The 26,936-nt window shown below is 39.7% G+C and overlaps 1 protein-coding gene and 1 long non-coding RNA gene across 2 annotated transcripts in view; one reads left to right on the forward strand and one right to left on the reverse strand.

Moving 5' to 3' along the window:
- LOC141378439 (uncharacterized) overlaps positions 1-5,039 on the reverse strand; it is a 61,921-nt gene extending 56,882 nt beyond the window's left edge. The window contains exon 1 of the long non-coding RNA XR_015513685.1: positions 4,902-5,039. This is a non-coding gene — a long non-coding RNA (uncharacterized LOC141378439). The remainder of the gene's footprint in view (positions 1-4,901) is intronic.
- The window catches only part of zgc:174356, a 74,042-nt gene that overhangs the window by 20,904 nt on the left and 26,202 nt on the right, over positions 1-26,936 (forward strand). The window contains exons 5-6 of the mRNA NM_001328606.1: positions 4,968-5,051; positions 10,372-10,528. Of these exons, the coding sequence (NP_001315535.1) occupies positions 4,968-5,051; positions 10,372-10,528 (241 nt within the window). The remainder of the gene's footprint in view (positions 1-4,967; positions 5,052-10,371; positions 10,529-26,936) is intronic.

A 26,936-nucleotide genomic window follows, 5' to 3' on the forward strand; every position in this document is an offset into this window, starting at 1 on the left:
TGTCACCACCTCAGCACCTTCTGAGGTCAGAGGATTGAGGTTTACTTGCATAGCACTTTGCTAGCTGGCCTCTTTTACACATATAAATATGGATGTGCACTTATTTACTTACAGTCATATGATTTGAAGTAACCGTATGAGCCTGTGTTATTATTATCAGCAATTTTCTGACCAATCAGAATCAAGCATTGAAGAGAACTGCAAATATTATATGTAAATATTCATAAAAGTATTTTAACCCAGGACCACCAGCACCGCATGTTTTGGATGTCTCCTTTGTCTGTCACTCCCATTACAGGTCATTCTGTCTCTGTTAATGAGCAGATGATCTGAAGTAGCACATGTAGTAGTGGTGGCACATGGAACATGTGCAGAGCTTGTGGTCCAGCAGGAACGTGGTTGAGAAACACTGTTCTAATCCTAAGAAGTGCGACTGTTTTATATGGTGCTAAATACAAATGTGGAGTTTTAAAAAAAAATTATTTATTGAGGTGCATTTCCAAAAACCATTGTTAGACTAATACGCATGTCAATACACATGAAGAAAGGTAGGTGTAGAAAGGCAGTGAAAGCCCAGACAGTGGCTGAAATCTCTCAGTAGTCATTCAGCAACCCTCTGCCCTTCCTTATTGTAAATTAATATTAGCTGCTTCAGTGCAATTGACTCTGTATATCGACAGAATTGACCATGTTTATATCGACAGAATATAATGTTTCATTGACTCCATTCCAACATCCAACCAGTCAAGTGTGTGACTGTAACTATACCTCTATAGCTGTGATTAGAAGCAGAGTTCTTGGCTGCATTTGATTCCAATTTATCTCCCTATATATGCCCTATTCATTTCAAACACTTGAAACACCATTCACTCTGAATGATTAAGAAAGTTGTATTGTTCACATTTTATGGCATTTGCACTCAAAGTCTTTTTTAGGACAGTTCAGTTATAATGATCTTCAGACTGACAATTGTGCTTCCTTCTAAGCGCAGTTATATTTATGCTATTGTGTTTATTCTCTTTAAGATGCAGCCCCATGGATAAAAACCTTTTATGATTTGCAAGCGAAAATCTTTTACTTTTCAAAGCTAGGAAAAAACAACACATCTACGTTAAGGGTTTTAATTTATATAAACATTAGGCCTATCTGTGCTGTATGTATTCAACATCACCGGACTGTTTTGAGTATAATGTCAAAAATTTTAAAAATAATTAAAATAAAGATATTTTACACTTGTGTAAAATTTATTTTAGAAACCAAATATAATTTTTAGAAAACAAATAAATAAAAAATATATTTACATGTCATTGTATGACCTATATAATTACAGCTATTAGAGATTACACATGCACATGCAGGATAGAGGTCATTTTAAGTACTTTTAAGTTTTGTTTACAATAATACAATAAAATATGGAATATTCTCAAAAATCTTTAAAAAAAAAGGATGACTTGTTTACCAATTAAGTATCTATTAAGTGTGCAGGGAAAGAGAAAGAAAGAAAGAAAGAAAGAAAGAAAGAAAGAAAGAAAGAAAGAAAGAAAGAAAGAAAGAAAGAAAGAAAGAAAGAAAGAAAGAAAATATAAAATGATACCTTGATGGGAGTTTGTTCACATGTTGTTTTTTTATGTCCTGGTCATACAGTAGATAAAGTGTTGCACTTTAATGTGTTGGTTCTTTTAGGAATGCACTCCTCATTAGTTATGCATGAGGAACATACCACAAGGTTGCATGTTATAGCATGTTCCGGTTAACAAGTATGCATTTAATAAAGTACAGTCTTCACTTAAAAATGGACGTGTGTTAATTGCACAATTAACATTAAGGGCTCTATTTTGATGATTTGATGAAGTCCAAAGCGCAGGGCGCAAAAGCATTAAGGGCGTTTTGCTATTATAAGAATGGAAAAATCCGCTTTGCGCCGGGGTACATTATCCAGCAGGTTTGAGCTTATTCACATAATGAGTTATAGGTGTGTTTCGAGAATAAACCAATCAGAGTCTCATCTCTCATTCCTTTTAAGAGTCAGTTGTGTTGCCCCAGTGTATTTGCTATTTACAGGGCGGACTTTGTAAATGGAAAAACTGAACACTTCACTAGAGAGAAAACAGAGTTAAACAGATCATCTACAGCGCGAGAATGAGGGATGAGCCTCCTCATTCTTTACTTTCACTTTCACTCTCGTGGGTAGGGAAACAAGTTGTATGCACAGACATCCATTAGTCTACACATAATTAATTTTGTTTGTTAAGCGCAAATATTTGTTTCAAAATGAATTCTAAATTCAGTTTTAGTTTCCAGAAAACGAATAAATGAACAATAATAACGAAGTGTGCTAAAGTTATATCCAGGCCCGGATTAAGAACTCAGGGGCCCCTGGGCACGTTGTCTTGTAAGGCCCTCTACCTGGCCGCACCCCTATAATTTAATAAATAAAAAAAAAAATAGGAATAATATAGTAATTTTTAAATAAAATGAATCTATAAATTGTTGTCCACATATTTAAATAAATGATATATAGTACATATGTATTTCTAGTCTGCAAAGATTGAACTTATTTTTCAAAGCATTGAATAAAAATACTAAAACTTGTGAAAATTAATGTTTTTAGTATACTTGTTCAAGTTCACTAAAACAGTAATATATATATATATATATATATATATATATATATATATATATATATATATATATATATATATATATATATATATATATATATATATATATATATATATATATATATATATATATATATGGGGTATTTTAATCTATTGCTTTTACAAACTTATAAAGCATATTATTGGCTTGCCATATAACACACTATGCCTCTCCAATCCAGTTCTATGAGTCTTTCATAATACACACACTTATTAATGATTTACTGTCTCTCTCCTCCTCTCCCTGTATTCTCTCTACTCTCCTCGTGATGCAAACAGCATAGACCAACTTTATTTTAAACCTAAAAGTATCCATAATCACACACACTATACCTCTTCTCTCCCCTCTCTCCTCTTCAGGGCCTCTCTCTCTCTCTCTCTCTCTCTCTCTCTCTCTCTCTCTCTCTCTCTCTCTCTCTCTCTCTTATTTTTCTGTCTGTCTCTCACACGATGAATCCAGTCCACCCTGCGCTGCCGTTAGCCTCCTCCGCCTGGTTAATGCTAAAGCTACTCATTTAACGTTACCATAACGTCTTCTTCTATACCCTCATTTTCCTGATCATGGGTCTGTTTGAAGAAGGTGTGTATGGAAAAGGCCTCAATAAAGATTCCTCCTCTCCTCTTTCTCTTGCATTTGCTAAATCCACTTGTCCACTCATTTTTGATCTATGACAAATACTAACGTTACACTACAGTCTGCTCAGTTAAGTGCGGGATATTTCAAAACTGACGTTTCCGCGCTTGACCGATTACAGCATTCTGTTTAGTTAAAGAAACAAAAAGACAATTTAAATGTAATAATAATAATATTAATATGTGATAGCGATTTTTTTTTTTTGCTTAGAGGGAATACAATTGTCTGAGCAATATAGTTTTTACAAAGAGGGAAGCACCTTTATTAAGGCTAAACATTATTAAATACCCACGAGGCACTTGTGACTTTATATCACATTTGCATTACTTTTTAAAAATGTTTCCTTCCTGTTAAAAATAAATATATTTCCAATATGATATGTAATGGGGAGAAAAAAGTAGCACGAGTTCAGCCGATGGTGGATTCGAACCGTGTTGATGATCAATCGCGTCAAAAGATGTTGCTGTGCGCTCTACGAGGCATGCCACTCAGGTTGTACTAATGATTTGCTCTTTACTCATCTTGTCTCTATCAATCAGGCATCTACGGGTGTAAAACATGAACAGCTTATTCCTACTAGATGCGCTATTTGCAATTAGCCTAAAAAGACACTCCGAAATTGTCTTTTTTTTCTCCTCCCCTCGCAGGGGCCCCAAGTGCGCACGGGCTCCTGGGCCTGTGCCCATAAGGCCCATTGGTTAATCCCGCCCTGGTTATGTCCAAATACACATGCTATGCCTTATTTGGTCTAAAACCTGGTAGGTGGGCAAATCTAAGCTTGTTTTTAATGAAACAAATATAAATATGCATATAATAAATAATACTACTAATAATAGTAACATTATACAAAAGCACATTGTTAAGAATAAACTGAAAAAGCCCCCCGAGATGAAGAAGGCATGAAGGCAGAGGTTTTTATATTTATGTGGGCTGGAAAATAATAATTTTTATAATATTTAAATCTTTAAATTATTTTTCATTTGTAAAAGTATTTGCTTATTTACATGCCTGCCTTTTTTAGCCCAGACTGGCTCAAATGCATTTGCTATTTAAAGAGCGTGGTGCAAAACGTAAAAACAACTCTTGCTCCAAGCTGCACCACATTGTGCCGGTGGTATGATAGGGCACTAAAGGTTAGTAATACTTACTCTCAGAAGAACTTTAAGTTATAGAACACACACATTAAACTACTGTAGGCTTTAAAAATAAACAAATAAGTTCACCTAACACATATCAGACATTTTCAATGTGGTCTGCAAATGTAATGTGGCATTTACTTTACATATGTTGAGAAAATTTGTATGCACGATTTTTTCAAATCGATTAAGATGTGTGCATAGTTTAATTGTTTTTCTGTTTGCTTGTTTTTTCTTAACTTTCAGTGCATTTGAGCTCTATCGTCCACTGTAACTGTAGCATAAAATGTGTTCACAACCTGTTGTTTTGGCAGGTTGGCATCAAAACTGTTTCTAGACTAACATAAAAGATTTGAGCTCTAATATTTACAGGATAATGACCTACAATAATGAGCTACAATAAACTCTAATATTCTGATTTCTCACCTCATTGCCCCTTTAATATACTTAAATGTTCACTATTAATCTCACCAGTTTTTTGAACTTTCTGACGTGGTGTTTAGGTTTGTGTGGTCTGTCCTGTGTTTTTTTGTGTAGTTGCTGTAGTCGGTGCTCCATCTGGTATCAGTCAAGCAGTGATTCGTTCTTTGTCTTCTGCCATCGTGGGACCTGATGAACAAGGTACAGTAATGCGTTATAAAATAGTACGAAACAGCATAAAAGTATTTAAAATTTAAACTGTATCTATTTGGAAGTGGTAGCCTAACTGCAAAAATGTTAGATTTAAAAATAAATACCACAGTAATAAAATATTTTTACAATAAGTACAGTATGCATTTTTATAAAGCTGCATTAAGGACTAGAGGTGGGTTTTCATCACCCTGTGTTGATGCACAATTTGTAAGACTGCATGAGAAATGAGTGATGGAACTGACAAATTCTGAATAAAAACAAACAAAAAAGTTTTTTTTATGCTTACTTGAAGTGTTTTTAGTTTCAAAAGGGGAAATAGAGTTACTGAAAATTGAAGATAACAATTAATTTGAGGAATCAACATTAGCTGTGTCTCATTTCAAAGATTGACTTCAATGTAGAGCCTGGCGATACAGTAAAAAAAAAAAATAACAAAAAAAAATAAATAAAATAATATATATATATATATATATATATATATATATATATATATATATATATATATATATACAGTTGAAGTCAGAATTATTAGCCCCCTTCAAATTTTTTTCTTCTTTTTTAAATATTTTCCAAATGATGTTTAACAGAGCAAGGAAATTTTCACTGTATGTCTGATAATATTTTTTCTTCTGGAGAAAGTCTTATTTGTTTTATTTTGACTAGAATAAGCATGTTTTTTTTATTTTTTAAACACAATTTTAGGGACAAAATTATTAGCCATTTTAAGCTATATTTTTTCTCAATAATCTACAGAACAAACCACTGTTATACAATAACTTGCCTAATTACCCTTACCTGCCTAGGTAACCTAATTAACCTAGTTAAGCCTTTAAATGTCACTTTAAGCTGTGTAGAAGTGTCTTGAAAAATATCTAGTAAAATATTATTTACAGTCATCATGGCAAAGATAAAATAAATCAGTTATATGAGATGAGTTCTTAAAACTATTATGTTTAGAAATGTGTTGAAAAAATTGGGGGGAAAAACAAACAAGTGGTCTAAAAATTCAGGGGGGCTAATAATATATATATTAAGGTATATATATATATATATATATATATATATATATATATATATATATATATATATATATATATATATATATATATATATATACCTTCTCTCCCTTTCTCATGTTAGCCTTGATTGGCGACATCAATATATATATATATATATATATATATATATATATATATATATATATATATATATATATATATATATATATATATATATATATATATATATATATATATAACATTCAAAGGGGGGCAAATAATTCTAACTTCAACTGATTATGATAGTTACTAATGATACTACATAATGTAGTGTAATTTATTAATGCAAAGATGTAAATTTAAAATGCTCATTCATAAATATTTCCCTTTATTATAAATTACTAGTAATTCAAATGTGTAACAGCTGGTTTTATTGTATTTTTAGTTTTTACTGTTATATCCTATAATTTGTTTCAGTTTAGTACAGCATATTATTTACAGTAAATCACTTAACTGAACAGCTATGCCTCACATGTTTCATAGACAGTTTTATTGATCACTGATATGATTGACTTGGTTTTAAGTTGCTTTGATTTAAAAATTAAAATTGCAAAAATAGCTAATTACCTAAATTTTTACTAAAATTTTGATTTTGTAACAACAGTAAAAACATTGTTATAAGGTCTGGCTTTGTGGTGGGTGTACTTTAAAATTAAATTCATATAATGTAAATTAAGTAATGAAATATTTTGGAATTCTAACAGAAAACAGAACTACTGCAAGGTCCCACCTGCTTTGTATAAATAGTTGAAAATGATTTAGTTCAAATTATCCATTAAACCTAAAAGTGATAAAACTTTAAACTTTAAACCAAAAAGTAATTAGATGTAATCAGTTACTATACTTTTATAAAGTAATTGAATAGGTACACTATTATGAAATTTTAAAAAGGGTAATCTGTAATCTATTACATTTCCAAAGTAACCTCCCTAACACTGAAAATGAGACAAAGCTATTCCAAACGACTCCATTATGCTTGTCTTGTTTACTGTTGGCTGCTACGTTACCAATACTACAGTCAGCCACTCTAACAACTTGTGGGAAACAAGTCTAATTATTGTAAATGAAATTTCCATTTGAGTTAATTATTTTACTTTTTTCAAAGACTTGCCAGCTTTTGTGTGGGCTGTGTAAAAAGCCCTAACACTTGACTTTCTAGCGAAAACATTATGAATACAGTAATCTCTCAGTACCATGGTATTACCATCTGATACATTGTTCCTATTAATGCGTTTTCCATTGTGTAATGTGTACATGACATTCATGCTTTCTTCCTTCTGTTTGATCTACAAGTCCACAAATGAGCCTTAGGACCCTCAGGAAACTGCAAAGCGTTTTGACCTTCACTAAGACAAAAAGATTTGAGTCATGCGTTTCTTCTAAATCTTTCTTTTCTTTGACGTTTGTTTCTGCCTGATAACGTAGCTAAAAGCCCAAGATTTAATCTCCATTGTCCTTTCATGAATCCTTAATGAGAGGCGGTGCAGTACGCATAATTAACTGGAAGAACTGAACACCAGCTTTCTTAATAATACAAAAAAACAAAAGAATTATCAAACTCGCTTAAGTACAAAACAAAGCAACAGCAACAACAAACACTGCCATGAATAATTTTATTTCCACCTCAGTTTGTTTCCACTCACGCAGAGTTCAGCTATAAGCCAAAACGAAAAGGAAGTATCCATTTAGTCTGTGGACACAAACATCTTTCTTCCCATTACTTCTTTTTATTCTCTCGTTGATGCAAGAGTGCTACAACTGTGAAAAAGGCATGATGACAGGCTTCCCGGCCCATAAATGCACCATTTTCGAGTCGCCTCTTTCCACTTTGACAGCCGTTTTCTCGGCCGGTGTCTCAGATTGCATGTGTCACTCAGGTTATTGCAGTTAGCAGTCATTCGGGCCCTCACATGACTTCCAGCGCAGGCGGAGATCAATAAGCATTGCGTGTTTCAGGCACTTACGGGCTGGCTTGATGCTCGGCGACTCATTCTGCTCCAGTTAGTCAGAGCAGTCGTGAAGTTCAGCGTAGCTCGGGGAGATCTTTTATCAAAGGGGATCAAACCATTATTCATGGCCAACGATCTACTGCACACACCTCAAGTTTCCGCCGCCATTATTCTTTCACTCAGATAATATCAGGGGGTTATGAATTTCAAGTGCATCCACGGCATGATAATGGAGCGCTTGTTTTATTCACAACTCTCCAGATGTCTTTTGTTCGGAGTTTGTAATTGTGGGGCATGGATTGGCTGATTGGATTAATTAGAACTGACTTTCAAATTTGGATTTTTACTCTTTTTTTTTTTTTCACTTCACAATTTAACATGTAATTCATTAAGTGTGACTCAAACGCTTTTTTTTTCACGTTTTTTTTCTTTGGAATTTTCATTATTAGTATGCAGTGTACAGTATTTAACCTCTAACAAAACCACTTTTACCCTTTTTTAATAACGCACATTTTTAAAATGGCAAATGGAAACAATAACAATTATATGTTTTAATGTTTGAATTTGCCTTTTTTTTGATTGTGTATATATAAACACAATACGTTAGATTCACATATAACAGTCTGTCATATGTAACAACACAAACTTGGTCTAAACTTTAGATGTAAATATCTAAAAAAAAAAAAAAAAAAACTAAATTAAATGAGATATAAACTAAATTAATATAAGGACACATATAGAAGAATGCACTGCTAAAAGTATTATAGTGATAATGAGAAATGAGAAACTCAGCTTTGAAAACAAATGCACTTTATATATTTATATGCACTTTATACTGTATATATTGCACCGCTACAAGTGTGATGTTGCATTTATCCGGCATAATCATATATGTAAAAAAGAAAATCAAAAAAAGAGTGTCAAAAATCCTTTTGTATGAGGAACTACTTTATTCCGCCATTCATTTACTTTGCAGCCGACGTCAGAACAGCAGAAACAGAACACCAACCTTACTTTAGAGCTAGTATTTGAATGATTCTCTAGTGTAATATCCAAAGTGATAACAAAACAGCTGATTTTGCTGACATTTTAAGATTATACGGCATAAAATGCCATCAGTCTATAGAGATTTTCCAGTATTTCTCTGTTGCAATTGGGAGATCACAATAATTATCCCCCTAAAAAGCCAAAACAAAGTGAACACTACCAGATTACTATGGTATAAATACAGCACTACAACATACAAAGTTACAAAGTTTTAACTCACCTAAAGACTTATTATGCAATATCTGTCACCTTCTTGTTGCAGATCGTCAACCCTTTGCTCTGCTCAATGACAGGCTAATGACTCGCTAAATCTCCTAAATTATAAATAAAATAAAGACTATCTTTATAAATAAAGTGCATAGTTGCAATCTAAACAACTACATTCTCGCCTAAAGTGCATTATGTTGTCCAACAGCTGTAAAAACTGTCCAAACTGTAGTGAGTTTATTGATCTGCTGTCACTCTAAGTGAAGTATGGGCGAAGAGGCTGTACAACTGCATATATTGCAGAATACCGCACGGCTATCAGCCAACCAGATTTGAGAGGCAGATAGAACTACTGTTTATATATATATAGACAGTTGAAGTCAGAATTATTAGCCCTCCTTTGATTTTTTCTTTTCCTTTTAATAAGACTTAATTGTTTTATTTGGGCTAGAATAAAATCAGTTTTTAATTTAGAAAAAATAATAATAAGGTCAAAATTATTAGACCCTTTAAGCTATTTTTTTTTTGACAGTCAACAGTACAAACCTTCGTTACACAATAACTTGCCAAATTACCTTAACCTGCCTAGTTAACCTAATTAATCTAGTTAAGCCTTTAAATGTCACTTTAAGCTGTATAGAAGTGTCTTGAAAAAGATCTAATCCAATATTATTCACTGTCATCATGGGAAAAATAAAATAAATCAGTTATTAGAAATGAGGTATTAAAACTATTTTGTTTAGAAATGTGTTGAAAAAATCTTCTCTGCGTTAAACAGAAATTGGGGAAAAAATAACCAGGGGGGCAAATAATTCATACTTTGCTGAACTAACAAATTTATTTTGATAAGTCAGAAGGATAAAATTATTATATGAGTAATATTACACACATAAATATAAGTTCTCGTGTGTTTTGTGCATTTTCCTCCTAACCAAAATATCCTCTAAATTCATGAAGCATGAATTGAATTCCCTGGCAGCCAGCTGAGCGTGATTTTGCTCCATTCCTGTTTCATGTTTTGATGGAGCTGAATTCTGATGTGTTCAGGTGCCATGTTCTCCTTCTCGGCCTCAGTGGAAGCGACCTGCATCCTCATTGCTGCTACCATCTTTAACGGTCTGTACCCTCTGACCCTCCCAACCTTCCCCGGGATGCCCTTTATCATCATGGCTGCCTTCATGCTCATCGTGCTCATTCTTTTGCAGTAAGACAATCATTATTTTATATAGAATCTGAATGTAGTGACTGCTCATATATTATGAAATGTGTCATTTCTTCCTGGGATGCAAAGCTGAATTTTCAGCATCATTACTCCAGGCTTCAGAAGTCATTTAATATGCTGATCTCATGAAACATTTCTTATTATTATCGATTATCAATCTTGAGATGAATAGAAAGATGAATGAAAGCTAGGCTATTACTAAAATAATAAGTAAGAAAAAAAAACAATCAATGAATCAAGTAATCATTGATAGAAAAATTGTAATTTATTTAAACTACTTAAAAAAAAACTATAACATAAATATATATTGATTGAGTGACTGAGGAAACTAGGAAAGAAACTCATTCGTTTATTTTTCTTCAGGTTTCCCTTATTCCCTGTTGCCCTAGAGTTATGAACCAGCAGGAAATAAGCATAATAATAATAATAAGTACTATAACATTAACTTTAAACAAGAAAATGAAAATAAATATGTCTGTTGGAATAAAATTAAAAAACATATGCAAATATACATTAAAATAAATAAAATGAATATAATGATAAATTTAATTAAAGTATTACAATAAAATGAATTGAAATTAAGGTGACATGGGGCGCAGTATTCATTTTCTTTTCGGCTTAGTCTCTTTACTAATCTAGGGTTGCCACAACTTATCCAGCACATGTTTTAGAAAAATTACAGTGATTTATAGAAAAAAAGGAAATCACATGCTTTTAACTGCTTGCTGAAATAGATATGGTCATTTCCTACATGATTCATCAAGCATTGCTCTCCACGCATGCTTTATAAACAAATATATATTGCCAGAGCAATATGAATAGCCAGGAAATAAGTGGCATTATAATATTAAGTATTATCATATTAACTTTAAATATGAATATGAAAATATTAAATATGTATATTGGAATAAAATAAAAGAATGATAAATTCAAATAAATGAGATAAAATAAAATAACAGTTAATGATAAAATAAATAAATAAAATAAAATAAAAATAAAAAAATAATTTAATTTAATTTAATTTAATTTAATTTAATTTAATTTAATTTAATAAAATCATTTTAATTTTAATTTAAAAACTAATCTTTGATCTTTTGGTATGTTGTAGAAATTTAAATAGTTTCTACAAAAAACATAAATAATAATAATAATCACATGCTTTTAAATGCTTGCTGAAATAGATATGGTCATTCCATAGATGATTTATCAAGCATTTCTCTCCATCCACATATTTTAAAAAATATATTAGTCCATATATTTAAAACAAATCACATTTGCTAACTATTTCTATCCAAAATAATAATAAATAAATTTGGGTGACCATGCTGTGTCAATAGCTTGTGTTCTAAACCAGTGTTTCTCAACCACATTCACGAAGGACCACCAACTCTGCACATTTTCCATAGCTGTGTCTAAAATTGCATACTTCCACACTATATAGTACGCTAAAAACAGTATGCACTCCGAGTAGTATGTCCGAATTCACAAAATTCGAAAAACAGTATTTGAGAAGTACCTGGATGACCGACTACTTCTGGCCAGATTCTGAAGTGCGCATCTGATGGACTCTACACTATCTCATGAAACAGCGTGAGAGAATTCATGGACAGGAGTGAAGGGAAGCAACTGACACAAGTAGGTCACGTGATCATGACAAAATAGTAGTTGTAGTATGTCCGAGTTCCATTCATACTACTGACATTCATACTTTACAGAATGTAATTTTTTAATGGTCGAGTACTACATTTAAATTCAAATTCAGTACCTACTGAGTAGTAGATGATTTCGGACGCAGCCCATCTCTCCTTAACCAAACACACCTGATTCAAATCATCAGCTTATTAGCAGAGACTGAAAGACCTGATATGGGTGTGACAGACAACGGAGACATCCAAAACATGCAGTGTCGGTCATCCTCCAGGAATATGGCTAAAAAAAAACACACAATGGTTTCAGAATAATTTCGTAGATGTGACTAAGTGTAATTTAAGTTATGCCGCCTCAAATGTAACCCACATGCTGTGCCTTCTTTGAATCATGAATTGAAAACTACTGCTCTAAAAGCCAATCAGTAAATCCCAAAAGAAACCATGGGTAAAAATGCAAATTCTCTAATGGGTATTAGGGTTTCAAACTGAATAGCTCCATTTGTTAAATTTGTAGAAAGCTGTTCACAATACTTATTGTTCAAAAAGGAGTTTTTTTTTTTTTTTTTTTTTTACAAAAAAACGGCAAAAACCTATTACATTTAAATACATGAGGAAAAAAACAAGTTGAGGCCTCCTTACCACATATTTAAACACATGCAAACATAGATATTAGTTTGAGCAGCTGTAATCCAGCTATTAATTACAGTCAATGTCGGCCAATTTGTTTTTCAATTAAATTTGATGATCAGCATTCTCCTTTTCTTTCCTCAATGGAGCCTCAGATATACAGTGTGATTGTTGGCATGGCAACTCTTTTGGTCAAACGAGGTGATAATTATGTCTTAATTTTAATGTTAATTGGTTGCAGTGTCAAGGATAATTGCATGATTTTTTGGTTTAGTTTTTAATGTTATGACAAATCTAGCCACAGTTTAAGTGGAAAAATTATCATTATTTTAATAGCTGGCTAATAAGATTCTCCAACAGATCGGCTTGCTGTGTCTTCTTGGAAATATCTGAATTGTTTTTAAAAACCTCGAGGTGACTAAAAACAGTGTCCTAGGCCTTGTGATGAAAACGGCCATTATGGTAGCACATTTGTTTGGCAGTGGTTTCGAATGTAAAACCTGGATCATAAAGTAAATCTAGTTAATGGGCCACCCCAAAAAAATTGAGATTCTGTCATAATTTAAATAACCCTCATGTGTTTCATATGATTATCTTTTAAGAGCTTCAGCAACAATGCAATCTAGCGTGAAAATGTCTATTTGTGTGGATGCACAATAGGAAAATAAGTATTAAACATTTCACGTTGTTCCTGGGAATATTATTCATAAAGTAGTTGTTGACATAAAATTGAACCAGATTTTGGTAAAAACCCAAACAATACAAAAAGAAATGTAAGATAAAACAAAAAGAAAACTGGAAAAAAATGCTGTGTGTAATAATGATATACTTTATGTGAAGTTTTTAAACTAATTTCGAGAGGAGCACGTGATATAATTGACAGCAGCTGGCCACCTATCTACACTCATTAGTTAACCAATCAGATCTATCCTAACCCACTATAAGTAGCCTAGCTAGACATTACTCCCTTATCTTCGTTTTCCGAAGAAACAAACGACAGGTCCGCTCTAGCTCCTCCAAAAGTTACTCACGGACAAAACGGATCCTCCACATCTCCTACTATTCTTCAACAGCAATACCACACCACCTTTAATACCATCGTCAGCAACTACAAAAAATGACAAAAACAACAACAACAGCGACGGCGGCTGAGATCACAACAGCATCAGCGCAGCTACATACAAGAAAGAAAGCTCCGGGCTCCCTGAAACACCAGCCCCGTCTTAACAACAACCAGCCCAGCATGAAAGTCAGCTCGAGACCGAGGCTCCAACGAGAGGCCGTAGGCCTATCCACTCCAGCCAGATCACAATGCAATCCCCAGCTCCGCTACGTACCTTCTCCAGCATCATCATGTGTCACTCATATCCAACAACGACTGTCACTTTGAACTCCTCCAAACTCCTAGACGCCGGGACCATAATTCAAAGCCGCTGCATTAAACCCAAAACACTTGCGAATCCACGTCTTCACCGCCACCCCCAGGACATAACACGCTCCTGCCACACCCCCTATCCTAAACAGACATTAAACCCGCAATCTCTCCGCCTCCCCGGAGAATCAAGGAAAGGATTAAAAAGCAATATTGGATTTGGACATATTGCAGCAATCATAATTCTAAACACGGATAAAACCTATCTCCAGGACAATAAAGCAACTCTTGGGAATCCCACCTCACCTCTTCCATCCTGCAGCTCCCGATTCCAGTGCACACTCCAGTCCTCCTCTTTCAGCGATCCTTACCACCTACGCACCCCGCCCCTCTACCTTGCGTATCATTGCTTTTTCCCCCTCTCATTTTTACAAGCTCGCAGCTACTGCTGATTATTTTCTATTATAAAATAGAAATTACTTGTCGACTTTTCTCAATATGTTTATGCTTTTACTGAATTACGTTTGTAACTGACCTAATTTTCTGAATTTCTCATTCCAGGTTTCGTCTACTGAAGCACAGCCGATCTCGGCGCTCCCTTCCCACAACCTCACTAGCCGTCCACCAACACTACACCAGAAATCACAGAGCAATTCCCTGTTAAGCACATCCATACCAGCCCTACTGAAATGGACATTAGAACGTTTCTAAAAACGTCTAATAACGGCTCTTTCATCTCCTCATAATTCTGCCTTTTTCAGCTTTAACAGCATGATTCTACCTGATGAATATGCTTAAATTATCACGTTATAAACCAAGCAATCTCTCTAATCTAGACGGCTGCAGCGCTCGGTTGCAATCAACATTACACCCGCCACCCGATTTCTGGCAATCGGAGGTCACAATTACATTTCGTAGTCCGTTTAACATTCGGATGCAAAAGTAGCCCACACATTTATGCTTAAAAACGATCCGCTGGATTTCGCCAATAACTACGGTGTTTGCACGTAATTCACCTACAAGTTCCCGTTTCTCTCTCCCTAATATCCCCCAGCTAAACTAGTGACCGGTTTTCTAATATTTGCATTCTCATTGCGGAAGAACCTCCGGCTTAAGCACTTCTATAGAATTCTTAAGCATCAATTTGGAGTGATAGAATTTCAAGCATTAATAAGCTACTTGAATAAATCGACAATCGATTATATTCTGGAAGAAAAATATCACGCTAAGCATAACTGCTCTCCATCTAGAACATCAAACACACATGCGCAATATATTTGCGCCTTTTATATTCTGGAAGAAAAATATCACGCTAAGCATAAACTGCTCTCCATCTAGAACATCAAACACACATGCGCAATATCCCGCAGGGATGCCTTTTCGTCACTCACCTATTTCATCTCGCAGCAGCAATCTCCGGAATAGAAGAGAAATGATCTAAATCCGATCTTGGCCGTAACAAACTCTGCCTGAAGGGCGTCGCGCACCAGAGGCGCCGACGGCGCGGTGACGCGACGCACTTACGACAGAGAATAGTAGATTAATGCACACCAGACTCACGCATTCATACTTTATCAAATAAACTAATCAATTATACAAATAGCGCTCCGCGGCGCGGCAGAATACGAAGTATCATGAATTGTGGCTGGGCACTACGGACAGCCGCACTGACTTCCTTATTATTTATTTCCTTCCTGTGAAAGTCAATGGTTACAGGTTTTCAGCTTTCTTCAAAATGTTGTCTTTAGCGTTTAACACGGGAGTCACTAACCTCTGAAACTAAGAGCTACTTTCGGGCACCGATTAACGTGGAGGGCTACCAGTTGGATAAACACTTCTCAAATAACAAATTGCTCAATTTACTTATAATTATAATTTAAGTTTTTGGTTATTTTTAATAATGAATAATATTCATCCAGGTGTAGTCACTGATCATGTTATGATTCTCTCAAAGTTACCAACAATGATTTAACAGGGTAGGAAATACCCCGTAATTAATATATCAACGTGCAACACTATTTTATTTATCTTTGCAAATATTTACATTTTTAAATGATTACTTCTATTTTAGAGAAAGCTTACTTGTAAGTGGTGTTATGGTGAGCTATTTTAGAACAGGCCTGTGAGCAACACACGAGAGCCTCGTGAGCTATCTGGTGCCCATCGGTACCATATTTGGTGACTCCTGGTTTAACAGAAATGAAATTCATAAAGGTTCGTAACCATCAGGTAGCGCTTAAAGCATGCGACCTGCTTATGCTTCCTTCCTTAAGCGCTGGAATAGAAGCCATTCATTTATTAGCTATCCAATTTCATCCTCAGTATATCATTTTTACACAGATGCTGCCCCCTTCGTGGGTATATTATCGGGGCCAATGCGCTTCTAACGGGCAATATAGTCAATACATTCTGAAAGAAAAAAAAAAAAAAAAAAAAAAAAAAAAATACTGCTGTACATGTTCCTAGTTGCATAGGAAATCGCTGACTCTCTTTTGCTTTATTTTCAGAAACTGGTATCAGAAGCAGAGCCGCAGCTGACTCCATCTCTCCTTTTAAGATGATAATCCCATAACCACAGCATACACAATTTGCGTCAGCATTCATTTATACATTTTAAGTTACCCCAGAACACCTCATCAGTTTCTCACTGCTCAACACATCCACACATTCCGTTCAATAACATTTTTGGTTTCATAACACCTTAAAGTCATAGGACCATTCAGGCTTCCCACCAGATTCATAATCCAGTCACTCATTCAGAATTGGAGCCACCACCACAGCAGCACACAAGGGCTATCGTAACAACACATACAAACACTAGGAAAGTAGTCTCCCGACGCCTTCAAATCTTATATCTGACTCAGCCACAGCCATCTCAGGGAAGCTCAGAGGACCCTCACCAGCAGACGCAGTAATCCCAGCGGCCAAGGGCATGGGCCTAGTCCAGGGAGAGAATACGACCCAACCATACCAGCTTCCCGAGGGCAGAGGAACTACCCAGTCTCCCAAGGGCGCGGGCATGACCCAGCCATCTAGCTTCCTTTCTTCCTTCCAGCTGATTTGCACTCAGCCTTCTCCCCCTTTTCACTCACCTAACTCCAGTAGGAGTTCTCTCCCTGCCCAGGCCCCCTTGTCACCCCTGCCCCCCCCCCGGCCGCTGCCACAGAAGTTTTCACTGCCCCCCAACTTTTCTAACTTCTGTAAGACCCCGCCCCCCCCATGGCTCTGGCCCCCGCAGGGGCGTTACCCCGAGCTTCGATTCTCGCAGGAATCATCTCACTGCCCTGGCCTTAGCTTTTTATATTATGTCATTCCATAATGACATATAGTATAGCACTATTTATTTTTCTCTCTGTTTGATTTTATTTATATAAATTTATATCTATATGCACCCACGCATATAAATATGAATTTATATATAGTGCTGTCACCCTCACGCTCTGTTCCTGCAGGAACACCCCCAGAGCACCTATACCGCCCGTCACCCTCCAGTAAGAAGTCTTCACCTCCCCCTCATCTTTCCCGACTCCTACTGGAGCAGCTAAATAGCTCACCCAACCCCGAGCTGTGACACGAGTCATGTCACCGACCCTCCCCGGCCCTAGCTTTTATTTATGTTTATTTTTGTTTATTTCTCACACTTATCTTTTATTTTTTAAATTTATTTATATATATGTATATATATATGCACCCACGCATATAAATATATATTTATATATAGTGCTGTCACCCTCAAGCTCTAACTCCCGCGGAGTTAATCCCGAGCACCGGACCCCCGCAGGGGTCATCGCCCAACTGCCATTTCCCCCTTCAGCTGGGGCTTCACCGACCATTCCTTTTCCCGACTCCAGCTGGAGATGGCACATACAGCTCTCTCTCCCGCAGGAGAGCCAAGAGCTTCGACTCTCGCAAGAGTCAGTAAAAACGCCCCCCCCCAAGGCCCTAGATTACCCCATTATATATTTATATATCTATATGTTTCATATAAATATATAATTATATATAGTGCTGCCACCTCCCAGCTCAATCTCCGCAAGGAGTGTTCCTCGAGCAAATTACTCCTTCGGAGTCCCCGCCCCCCTGCCCCCCTTCACCCCCCTCTCCAGCCGGAGTCCTTCACTCCCCTTCCCTTGTAATGACTCCAGCAGGATTCCCGCCCACCCCATGGCTCTGACCCCCGCAGGGGTCTCCCCGAGTCTCTACTCCAGCAGGAGTATTCACAGCCCAAGCCAACTCTGCTCGGGTTCCCGCAGGAACCTGTTTCACCCTTTGCTCCAAAGGAGCCCTCTTTACCTTTTCTTTTTCAAATAACTATATCCAGCAGCCGGATATAGCATTTCAAGCCTTTTGGGGAGTTTCTTCGAATACACGGCTGCTGTCCCGAGCTTCATGCATTTGGGGAGCTCTCGAGAACCACCTGATCTCGTACTCCCCTCACATGCTCTATGGACCTGGCGGGAGCCCTGGGCTCAACTATCTCCGAGCTCAGGGTTCTCTCCCGGGACAGCATGCCAAACCTGCTTACAGCTGTCAAGCAATATCTAAGTGTGAACTCTTGAAGTGAAGTTTTTAAACTAATTTCGAGAGGAGCACGTGATATAATTGACAGCAGCTGGCCACCTATCTACACTCATTAGTTAACCAATCAGATCTATCCTAACCCACTATAAGTAGCCTAGCTAGACATTACTCCCTTATCTTCGTTTTCCGAAGAAACCCCCCATCCACCCCTTTCTCCTCCTTTTCTCCTTTACAAAAAGGGGAGCTCTCGAGAACCACCTGATCTCGTACTCCCCTCACATGCTCTATGGACCTGGCGGGAGCCCTGGGCTCAACTATCTCCGAGCTCAGGGTTCTCTCCCGGGACAGCATGCCAAACCTGCTTACAGCTGTCAAGCAATATCTAAGTGTGAACTCTTGAAATAAAAGGTTTTTTTGTTGTTGACGGCAGCTTCAACTTCAACAGAGTGTAACAATCTTGATGGTTCTGTGGGTCTCGTCTATCAAATCTGATCTGTATTTTGTATTTTATATTCGATTTAAGTCAGGTGATTGGCTGGGCCATTCTACAGCTTGATTGTCTTTCTCTGAAAGCATATAAGAGTTTCCTTGGCTGTGTTTGGATCATTGTCAAGCTCAAATGTCCACCCTGGTTTTATCTTTATCATCATGCTAATGAAGATGTTGGACTAAAGCAGCTTCTATTAATTTACAGTGACGAAGGGCAGAGGGTTGCTGGATAACTACTGAGAGAATTCAGCTGCTGTCTGGGCTTTCACTGCCTTTCTACACCTTCCTTTCTTCATGTGTTCAATGCTTTTTCCCTGTACCATTTCATTTTATTATACACAAGTTCATTTGTAAACTAAATGGATGTTTTCTTTGCATATGGATTTCTGTGGTTGTTACCAACATCTGGAGAAAATTTCAAGTCAATGGCACCTCAATGTTGACGTATTCAATACTTATTTGCATACTTATACGCTGTTTTAAAATTATGTAATTGTCATACATCAATATGATTATACTAATCAGTCAATTTTAGACCTTTTAGGACCTATAAAGTCCATTATGAAGAAAATTTCAGACTTTTACAGGGCAAAAAACTACAGATTGGCCAGAGGCAAAGATATCCACTTGCCCTATTAATAATAATAATAATAATAATTATAAGTTTAGTTATTTTTTTAGCCACATATTTTAAATAATCTGTCAAAACAAGCGAAGTCTAGTTATATACGTATACTGCTTTCATTCATTCATTTTCTTGTCGGCTCAGTCCTTTTATTAATCCGGGGTCACCACAGCGGAATGAACCGCCAACTTATCCAGCACATTTTTACACAGTGGATGCCCTTCCAGCCACAACCCATCTCTGGGAAAACGTATACTGTTTAACCAACTATAAGACAAGTTTTAACAACAATAAAAAAAATATATATATGCAAAGCACATTGTACAGGTCAGTGTCCTCACCAGGTAGCTACTGTAAGAACCTTTACACAAATGTTATTGTAAGTATGTAAGGAAAATAATGAAACCATATAATGGTTAACAAATGTAACATTTGTTTAACATTTTTTTAGATGGATTGTTAGTGATTCAATGAGTGTTGGCCTGATTGGGCATATCTTTACACAGAGAAAGGCAAATAAAGACCTGTTAAAAATGATTCAAGACCTACAACACCCCATTTAAGTAAATTTAACATTTTTAGACATCTTAAAACTTTAAGACCCCACACACCCCAATGAAATAGTCCGACATAGCATTCATTTGCTTGTTATCTCCGTGAAGTCATGGGATGAAAATATTATACCAAATTTTCATTTTGAGCACAAGTTTAATTCACAGCTCATGGTGTAAACACAGCCATGGATGACCTAAGGCAGATCTTTACATCATTAAGAATAATAGGACATATTGATGCCAGCTTAAGCTTTGAAATCCAATTTTCTTTTGCATTTTTTGTTTTTAAATAGTACATGAGAATTTATCAGTTTGAAAGCATATTTCTGTATAGCTATGTGATCTCCCAATGTAAGCTTTTGTCAATATTATTTGCTAGCAAGCACACATGAAGACCTACAGTATTATATGTGGGTTTTTTTGTCTTCTAATTATTGAAGAATGCTTTAGAAATATGTCTGCTTCTTCATTGCTTTTGATTTCTATCTTGGAGTTGATGTGCATGACATATTGTGTGCAAACAGCATAACATGCGCACTTGCATTTGTCTTGTAGAGAAATATGGACGATGGCAAATTAGATATTGATCCATCTCTTGTGTATTCTTCAGCATTTACACTGAGGGAGAGATGATCTTAAGACACTTCCACTCATATTCTCCACATGTGACAACAATGTGCCTGAACTCAATCTAGGCATTAAGTAGCTTGATGTTTTTAAAAGAATCTGGAGTTCATTAAAGGTCAATCATTATCATTCGTTGAAGATAATGTTAACTTCACTTTTAAGAGAGCTTGGAGAGGCTACTTTGGAGTTCGTGGTGGTTTCAGACTGTTGAATTAAATGTCTGTTTGTTAATCACACACAGAATAGAGCGCGGTTTTCCAATAATGTGCGTTACAATAATGTGATGGCAGTGATGGCTCTTGATAAATGCTCTTTATTTAATGGTCTTTCCATTTGCTTTTAAATGGACAGATGGTCTACTTCTAGCAAAACACATTACTATGTCTGACTCAACCTGACTACATTATGTTACATTAAAGCACGGTGATAGAAATGACAGGGTCATGGGCTCAATATCCAGGCAATGCATGAACTAATGCAATGTGTACATTTAAATACAAGATAGCTCATGTTTTGACATTAGCATCTGCAAGATATATATTGTTTTCGTAAATTTTACATCAGCAAAAATACATTTTAAATTGCTGTATCAGATATGAACTATTAGTGAAAGCTGCAGTTTACATAAAAACAAACACAATGAACCTTTTAACTACCTAAGGATTAGTCCCTTTATTAATAAGGATCGCCACAGCAGAAGGAACTGCCGACTTATCCAGCATATGTTTTACGCAGCGGATGCCCTTCAGGCTGCAACCCATGGGAAACATATATACGCTCTCATTCACACACATACACTACAGACAATTTAGCCTACCCAATTCAAATGTACTGCACTACTGCTTCGGTCTTGTGGGGGAAACCGGAGCACCCGAAGGAAACCCACACCATGGGGAGAATATACAAACTCCACACAGAATTGTCAACTGACCCAGCCAAGGCTCGAACCAGCAACTTTCTTGCTGTGAGACGAATGTGCTACCCAATGCACCACCTTGCAGCCAGTTTTGTAGAACATATTTGAGATGTTTTAGAAGATATTTATGTATGCAATGTATAAAAAGAAAACTGTTTGAGCTTTCAAGATATTTTTATTTTTTTTAATGCAGGTTCCTCTATTCAAGTAATATAAACATTCGAGGTTACTAAAGTAACCCTTCGTTCCCCGAGGAGGGGAACAGAAGCACTATAAGTGGATTTGATGTTCTAAATCCACGTATGGGAGGTTCAGTTCAGAAGCTACTCGTCTGAAAGAGTATTGAACGGGCCAATTAAGAATGAATTGGCAGCGCAAGCCTGCGCAGGTGAGCGGCATAAGCAATCAACTGAGTATATAAGCTCACCTGGCGCCAGCAGACGCTATCCTTTTTAAGCTGAAGAGACTTTTAACAGCTAAGGGACAGTCATTATGGCGACGGAGTATAGTGCTTCCGTTCCCCTCCTCGGGGAACGAAGGGTTACTTTAGTAACCTCGAACGTTCCCCTTCGGGGGGAACTCCAGCACTATAAGTGGATTTGATGTTCTAAATCCACGTATGAGAGCCCATTGAAAGTGCCATAATGACTGTACCTTACCAACACCCACCATGAGAGAGCGGTCAGGCAAGCGTGACGCGCCCAGATCATGAGAGGCGTGGTCCTCCAACGTGCCCTTGGCCCTAACTTATCCCACTTCAAAAGAAGTTTTACGGAATAGGTATCTTTTTTGGGAGTCGCTAGCGTCTAGATAATTCTAGGAATACACGACAGTACGTTGGGAAGCGTGCCATCCCAGTAGGGAGGACGCTGCGGAGACCATCCGCACCCAATAGGGGAAACAAATGGAATTACATATGGACTAACCCTGAAAAGGGGGAGTACGCATAAAAGGTGGTTAGCAGATAGGGAAAGCACGGGTCCGCCCAGGGGGGGAACTAAACCGTGGCGGAAAAAGCATATGGGGATCACCAGCGGGGATCGGCCATAGCAGGCACCTAGACCCAAAACGCGGGCTGACCAGCGGGCAGACCTACAACGTAATGGGCCAGCAAGTGACTCCTCCGCTGAGTCAGTGCTGGGGGCCTCGGAGGAATCTGCAGGGCTCACCGAATGGGGAATATTACTGACAGACAGGAGGGTGCATATCTCTCCGTGTTAGGGAAAAAAGGCACCGCAAGCGTGTACAACACCTACCGAGTTGTTTCCTCAATCACCAAGGTACCTAACACCCTTGAGGAAACCGGCTCCACTCACAGATTATAAAATCTTGCAAATGTGTTGGGTGTCGCCCAGCCCGCAGCTCTACAAATGTCTGTTAAAGAAGCGCCACGCGCACACACCCAAGAGGATGCAACGATTCGAGTGGAGTGCGCATGCGGCGTGGCTGACCTCTGCTCAAATAAGCACATGAAATGTCCTCCACAATCCAGTGGGATAAACGTTGTTTAGACACGGCACTTCCCTGCTGCCGTCCGCCAAAACAGACAAAGAGCTGCTCAGAAGATCTAAAGTTCTGAGTACGGTCCACATAAATGCGCAGAGCGCGAACTGGACAAAGTAAGGACAGGGCTGGGTCTGCCTCCTCCGGGGGCAGCGCTTGCAGGGTTACTACCTGATCTCTAAAGGGAGTGGTAGGAACTTTGGGCACATAACCCGGGCGGGGTCTCAGGATAACGTGAGAAAATCCCGGCCCCAATTCCAGGCACGAGTCACTGACCGAAAATGCCTCCAGGTCCCCGACCCTCTTAATGGAGGCCAATGCGACCAGCAGAGCTGTCTTCAGGGACAGAAATCTTAAAGATACTGTATCGAGTGGCTCGAAGGGATCAATCGCAGGCTCGTGAGAATGAGGGCGAGATCCCAAGAGGGCGTGAGAGGGGGGCGAGTTGGATTAATTCGCCTAGCGCCTCTGAGGACCCGGATGATGAGGTTATGCTTTCCCACGGTGCCGCCAGCCACCACGTCATGGTGAGCAGAGATGGCAGCAACGTAAACCTTGAGAGTGGAGGGCGACAGCCTACTGTCCAGCTTCTCTTGAAGGAAAGAGAGCACAACACTGATCTGGCAAGATCGGGGGTCTTCTCTGCAAGAGACACACCACTCAGTGAATAGACTCCACTTCAGGGCGTAGGCGCGCCTCGTAGAGGGGGCTCTAGCCTGAGTGATGGTATCAACCACCGCGGGCGGCAGGTTACCTAAGTCTTCCTCGCGTCTATGGACCACACGTGGAGGTTCCAGAGATCGGGACGAGGGTGCCAGACGGTGCCTTGTCCCTGAGAAAGTAGGTCCTCTCTCAAAGGGATCTGCCAAGGGAGGGCCGTCGCGAGGAGGGAGAGCTCTGATAACCAGATCCGGTTGGGCCAGAGGGGCGCAACTAACAGAACCTGCTCCTCGTCCTCCCTGACCTTGCACATTAACTGCGCGATCAGGCTCACTGGGGGAAACGCATACTTGCATATGCCCCGAGGCCAGCTGTGGGCCAGTGCATCCGTGCCGAGAGAGCCCTCGGTCAGGGAATAAAACAACTGGCAATGAGCGTTCTCGGGGGGAGCAAACAGATCGGCCGTTTGGAGAACTGTAGTTTGTAGCCGAGTCTGATCGTGCGTATGAGCCACCGCGAGGGGCTGGCCCGCGTTAACCAGGCAGGCAGAGCCCTCGCTAATGTCGTCATCGCAGCAATCGTTGACATACCCGCGGAGGGGCAGCGCGGAGCGGGTGTGCTGATCCGGGGAGCGCGAGGGTCCCACAGAAGAGCTGGAGGAGAGCGATTCGCTCTGGCTCCGCACCCTGACTCCGGAGGGGGGGCTTGGGGGCTGGGAGAAGGGAGACCGTCCCCCCAGCGCCCGTGAGCCGCTGGCGGAGCATGCAGACCTTGTGAGCTGAGAGGCGGCGCATCCCAGGCTGGCAGGGCCTGCAGTGCCCGTGAGCCACTGGCGGAGTGCACCGAACCTACGAGCTAGAGAGCTGAGCTCAAACTGGCAGATTTCGGGCTGTCACCTCCGGAGAAGTGGAAAAGTGCCCTTTCATTTCATGGCAGTAAAAAGTGCCGTTGGAAATGGCGCCCCACCCTCCAGCGGGGAAAGAGCAAGTTCCCTCCTCTCCAGATGACCTGTCCCAGGGACGCTTCGCGGTCCGTTGCCAGACTTAGCGGCGTTCTGGGCAGGGGGAGTGGCCTGCTTCCGAGGTGCTCGACGCGCTCGCTTCGCCAGAGGCGAGTGCGGGGGCGGTGCAGCTCTCGTAGGCGGGCGCCTTCGGCGAGGTGCAGGTATGGATGGCACGGCGGGCGGAGCGGGCTTACGGGGCCACCGATTAGACATCACCCATCGGACTGCTCTTTCACTGCCTCGAATTCCTGGGTGAATTCGCAGACTGTGTCGCCGACCAGCTTGGGATATGGGCGAGTCAAGAAAGCGGACTTTGTCAACTTCGCGCATATCAACCAAGTTTTGTTAGAGGTGGGGCTTCTGGACCACTAGTGTGGACATCGTCCTCCCCAAAGCACACGCAGCGGACTTAGTAGTCCGAAGAGCTTAGTCGGCTGCGGTGCGAAGCTCATAAGCCTGGGTTGGACCCACCCTCGTGCAGCTCGGCCAGCGCCTGCGCTTGGTAGCGCTGGTCGGTGGCTATCGCATGCAAGGCGGATGCAGCCTGGTCCGTAGCTTTGTAAGCTCTAGCTCCGAGGGAGGCGAAAACTCACAGGCTTTAGATGTGAGACGAGGCAGACCCCGCCAAGAAGAGGCGCTGCGCGGATTAACCGCCATCGCACACTCAACCTGAGGAATCGCCACATACCCCCTGGCGGCTCCACCACCAAGAGTGGTGAGGGTGGAGGAACACGCAGCACGAGCAGAAAAAAGGTGCTCTTTAAGACCGCGTGAGCCTACTTTGCGTCGCTGGGAAGAAGGGAACGCCCCTCTAGTCGGTCCGGCCGCGGAGCTGGGGGATAAACCATCTCCAACCCACGGCCGAAGCAGCCCGGGAAAGCACGGCTAACACGTCCGTTTCAGTATCCGTTTTGACAGCGCTCACCTGCCCGAAGGGGGCGAGCGGGTCCGGATCATCGTCGGACAATGAAAGCCCACCCTCCGATGCCGCGGAGGACATCTGATCTCCGGTGTCAGCGAGCGTGAGAGCTACCATCTGATTAGACGGATCACTCCCAGCGCCCGAAGCTTGGATGGAGCGCTTGGAGGAGCGAGAGGTCCGCGAGCCCTTAGGCGGCGGATTATCTCTCGCTGGAACCCTCAGATCTGCCCGAGCGCCCGCTGCAGAACAGGAGGCGACTGGGGTGGCTCGCTCTCTCACGAGAGTTTGCCGCGATCTCAACTGCGCGACGGTCATGGCATCGTAGTGACGACATGAACCGCCCCCGAGCACCACATTAACATGCTGGACCCCCAAACATGTAATGCAGTGATCGTGCCCATCATCCGGAGCCAGGAAACCCCCGCAACCAGAAACGCACAGTCGGAGCGCCGTCCTGAAAAGGACGTGCTGCACGACTGTGTTGCTCTTTTAGGATGCTTTGCAACAATACGCACCGCTCTGGAGGACCGGACCCAAAGGGACGCCAGGCAAGGGAGAAACCCAGCTCGACCATCTGCCGCTGCGTGGACTCGCTCTGGACCGGGAGACACTCGTTCACTCGAAGTGGCTGTAGACAGCAGGAGGAACCCTCATGAAGCTCGATCAGAAAAGTCTCTGAAGCAAAAAGAATAGCGTCTGCTGGCGCCAGGTGAGCTTATATACTCAGTTGATTGCTTATGCCGCTCACCTGCGCAGGCTTGCGCTGCCAATTCATTCTTAATTGGCCCGTTCAATACTCTTTCAGACGAGTAGCTTCTGAACCGAACCTCCCATACGTGGATTTAGAACATCAAATCCACTTATAGTGCTGGAGTTCCCCCCGAAGGGGAACTAATACTACACTACCAATAATACACGCAAT

Source organism: Danio rerio, chromosome 17 (genome assembly GCF_052040795.2).
Source record: "Danio rerio strain M-AB ecotype USA chromosome 17, GRCz13ab, whole genome shotgun sequence".
Lineage (NCBI taxonomy): Eukaryota > Metazoa > Chordata > Actinopteri > Cypriniformes > Danionidae > Danio > Danio rerio.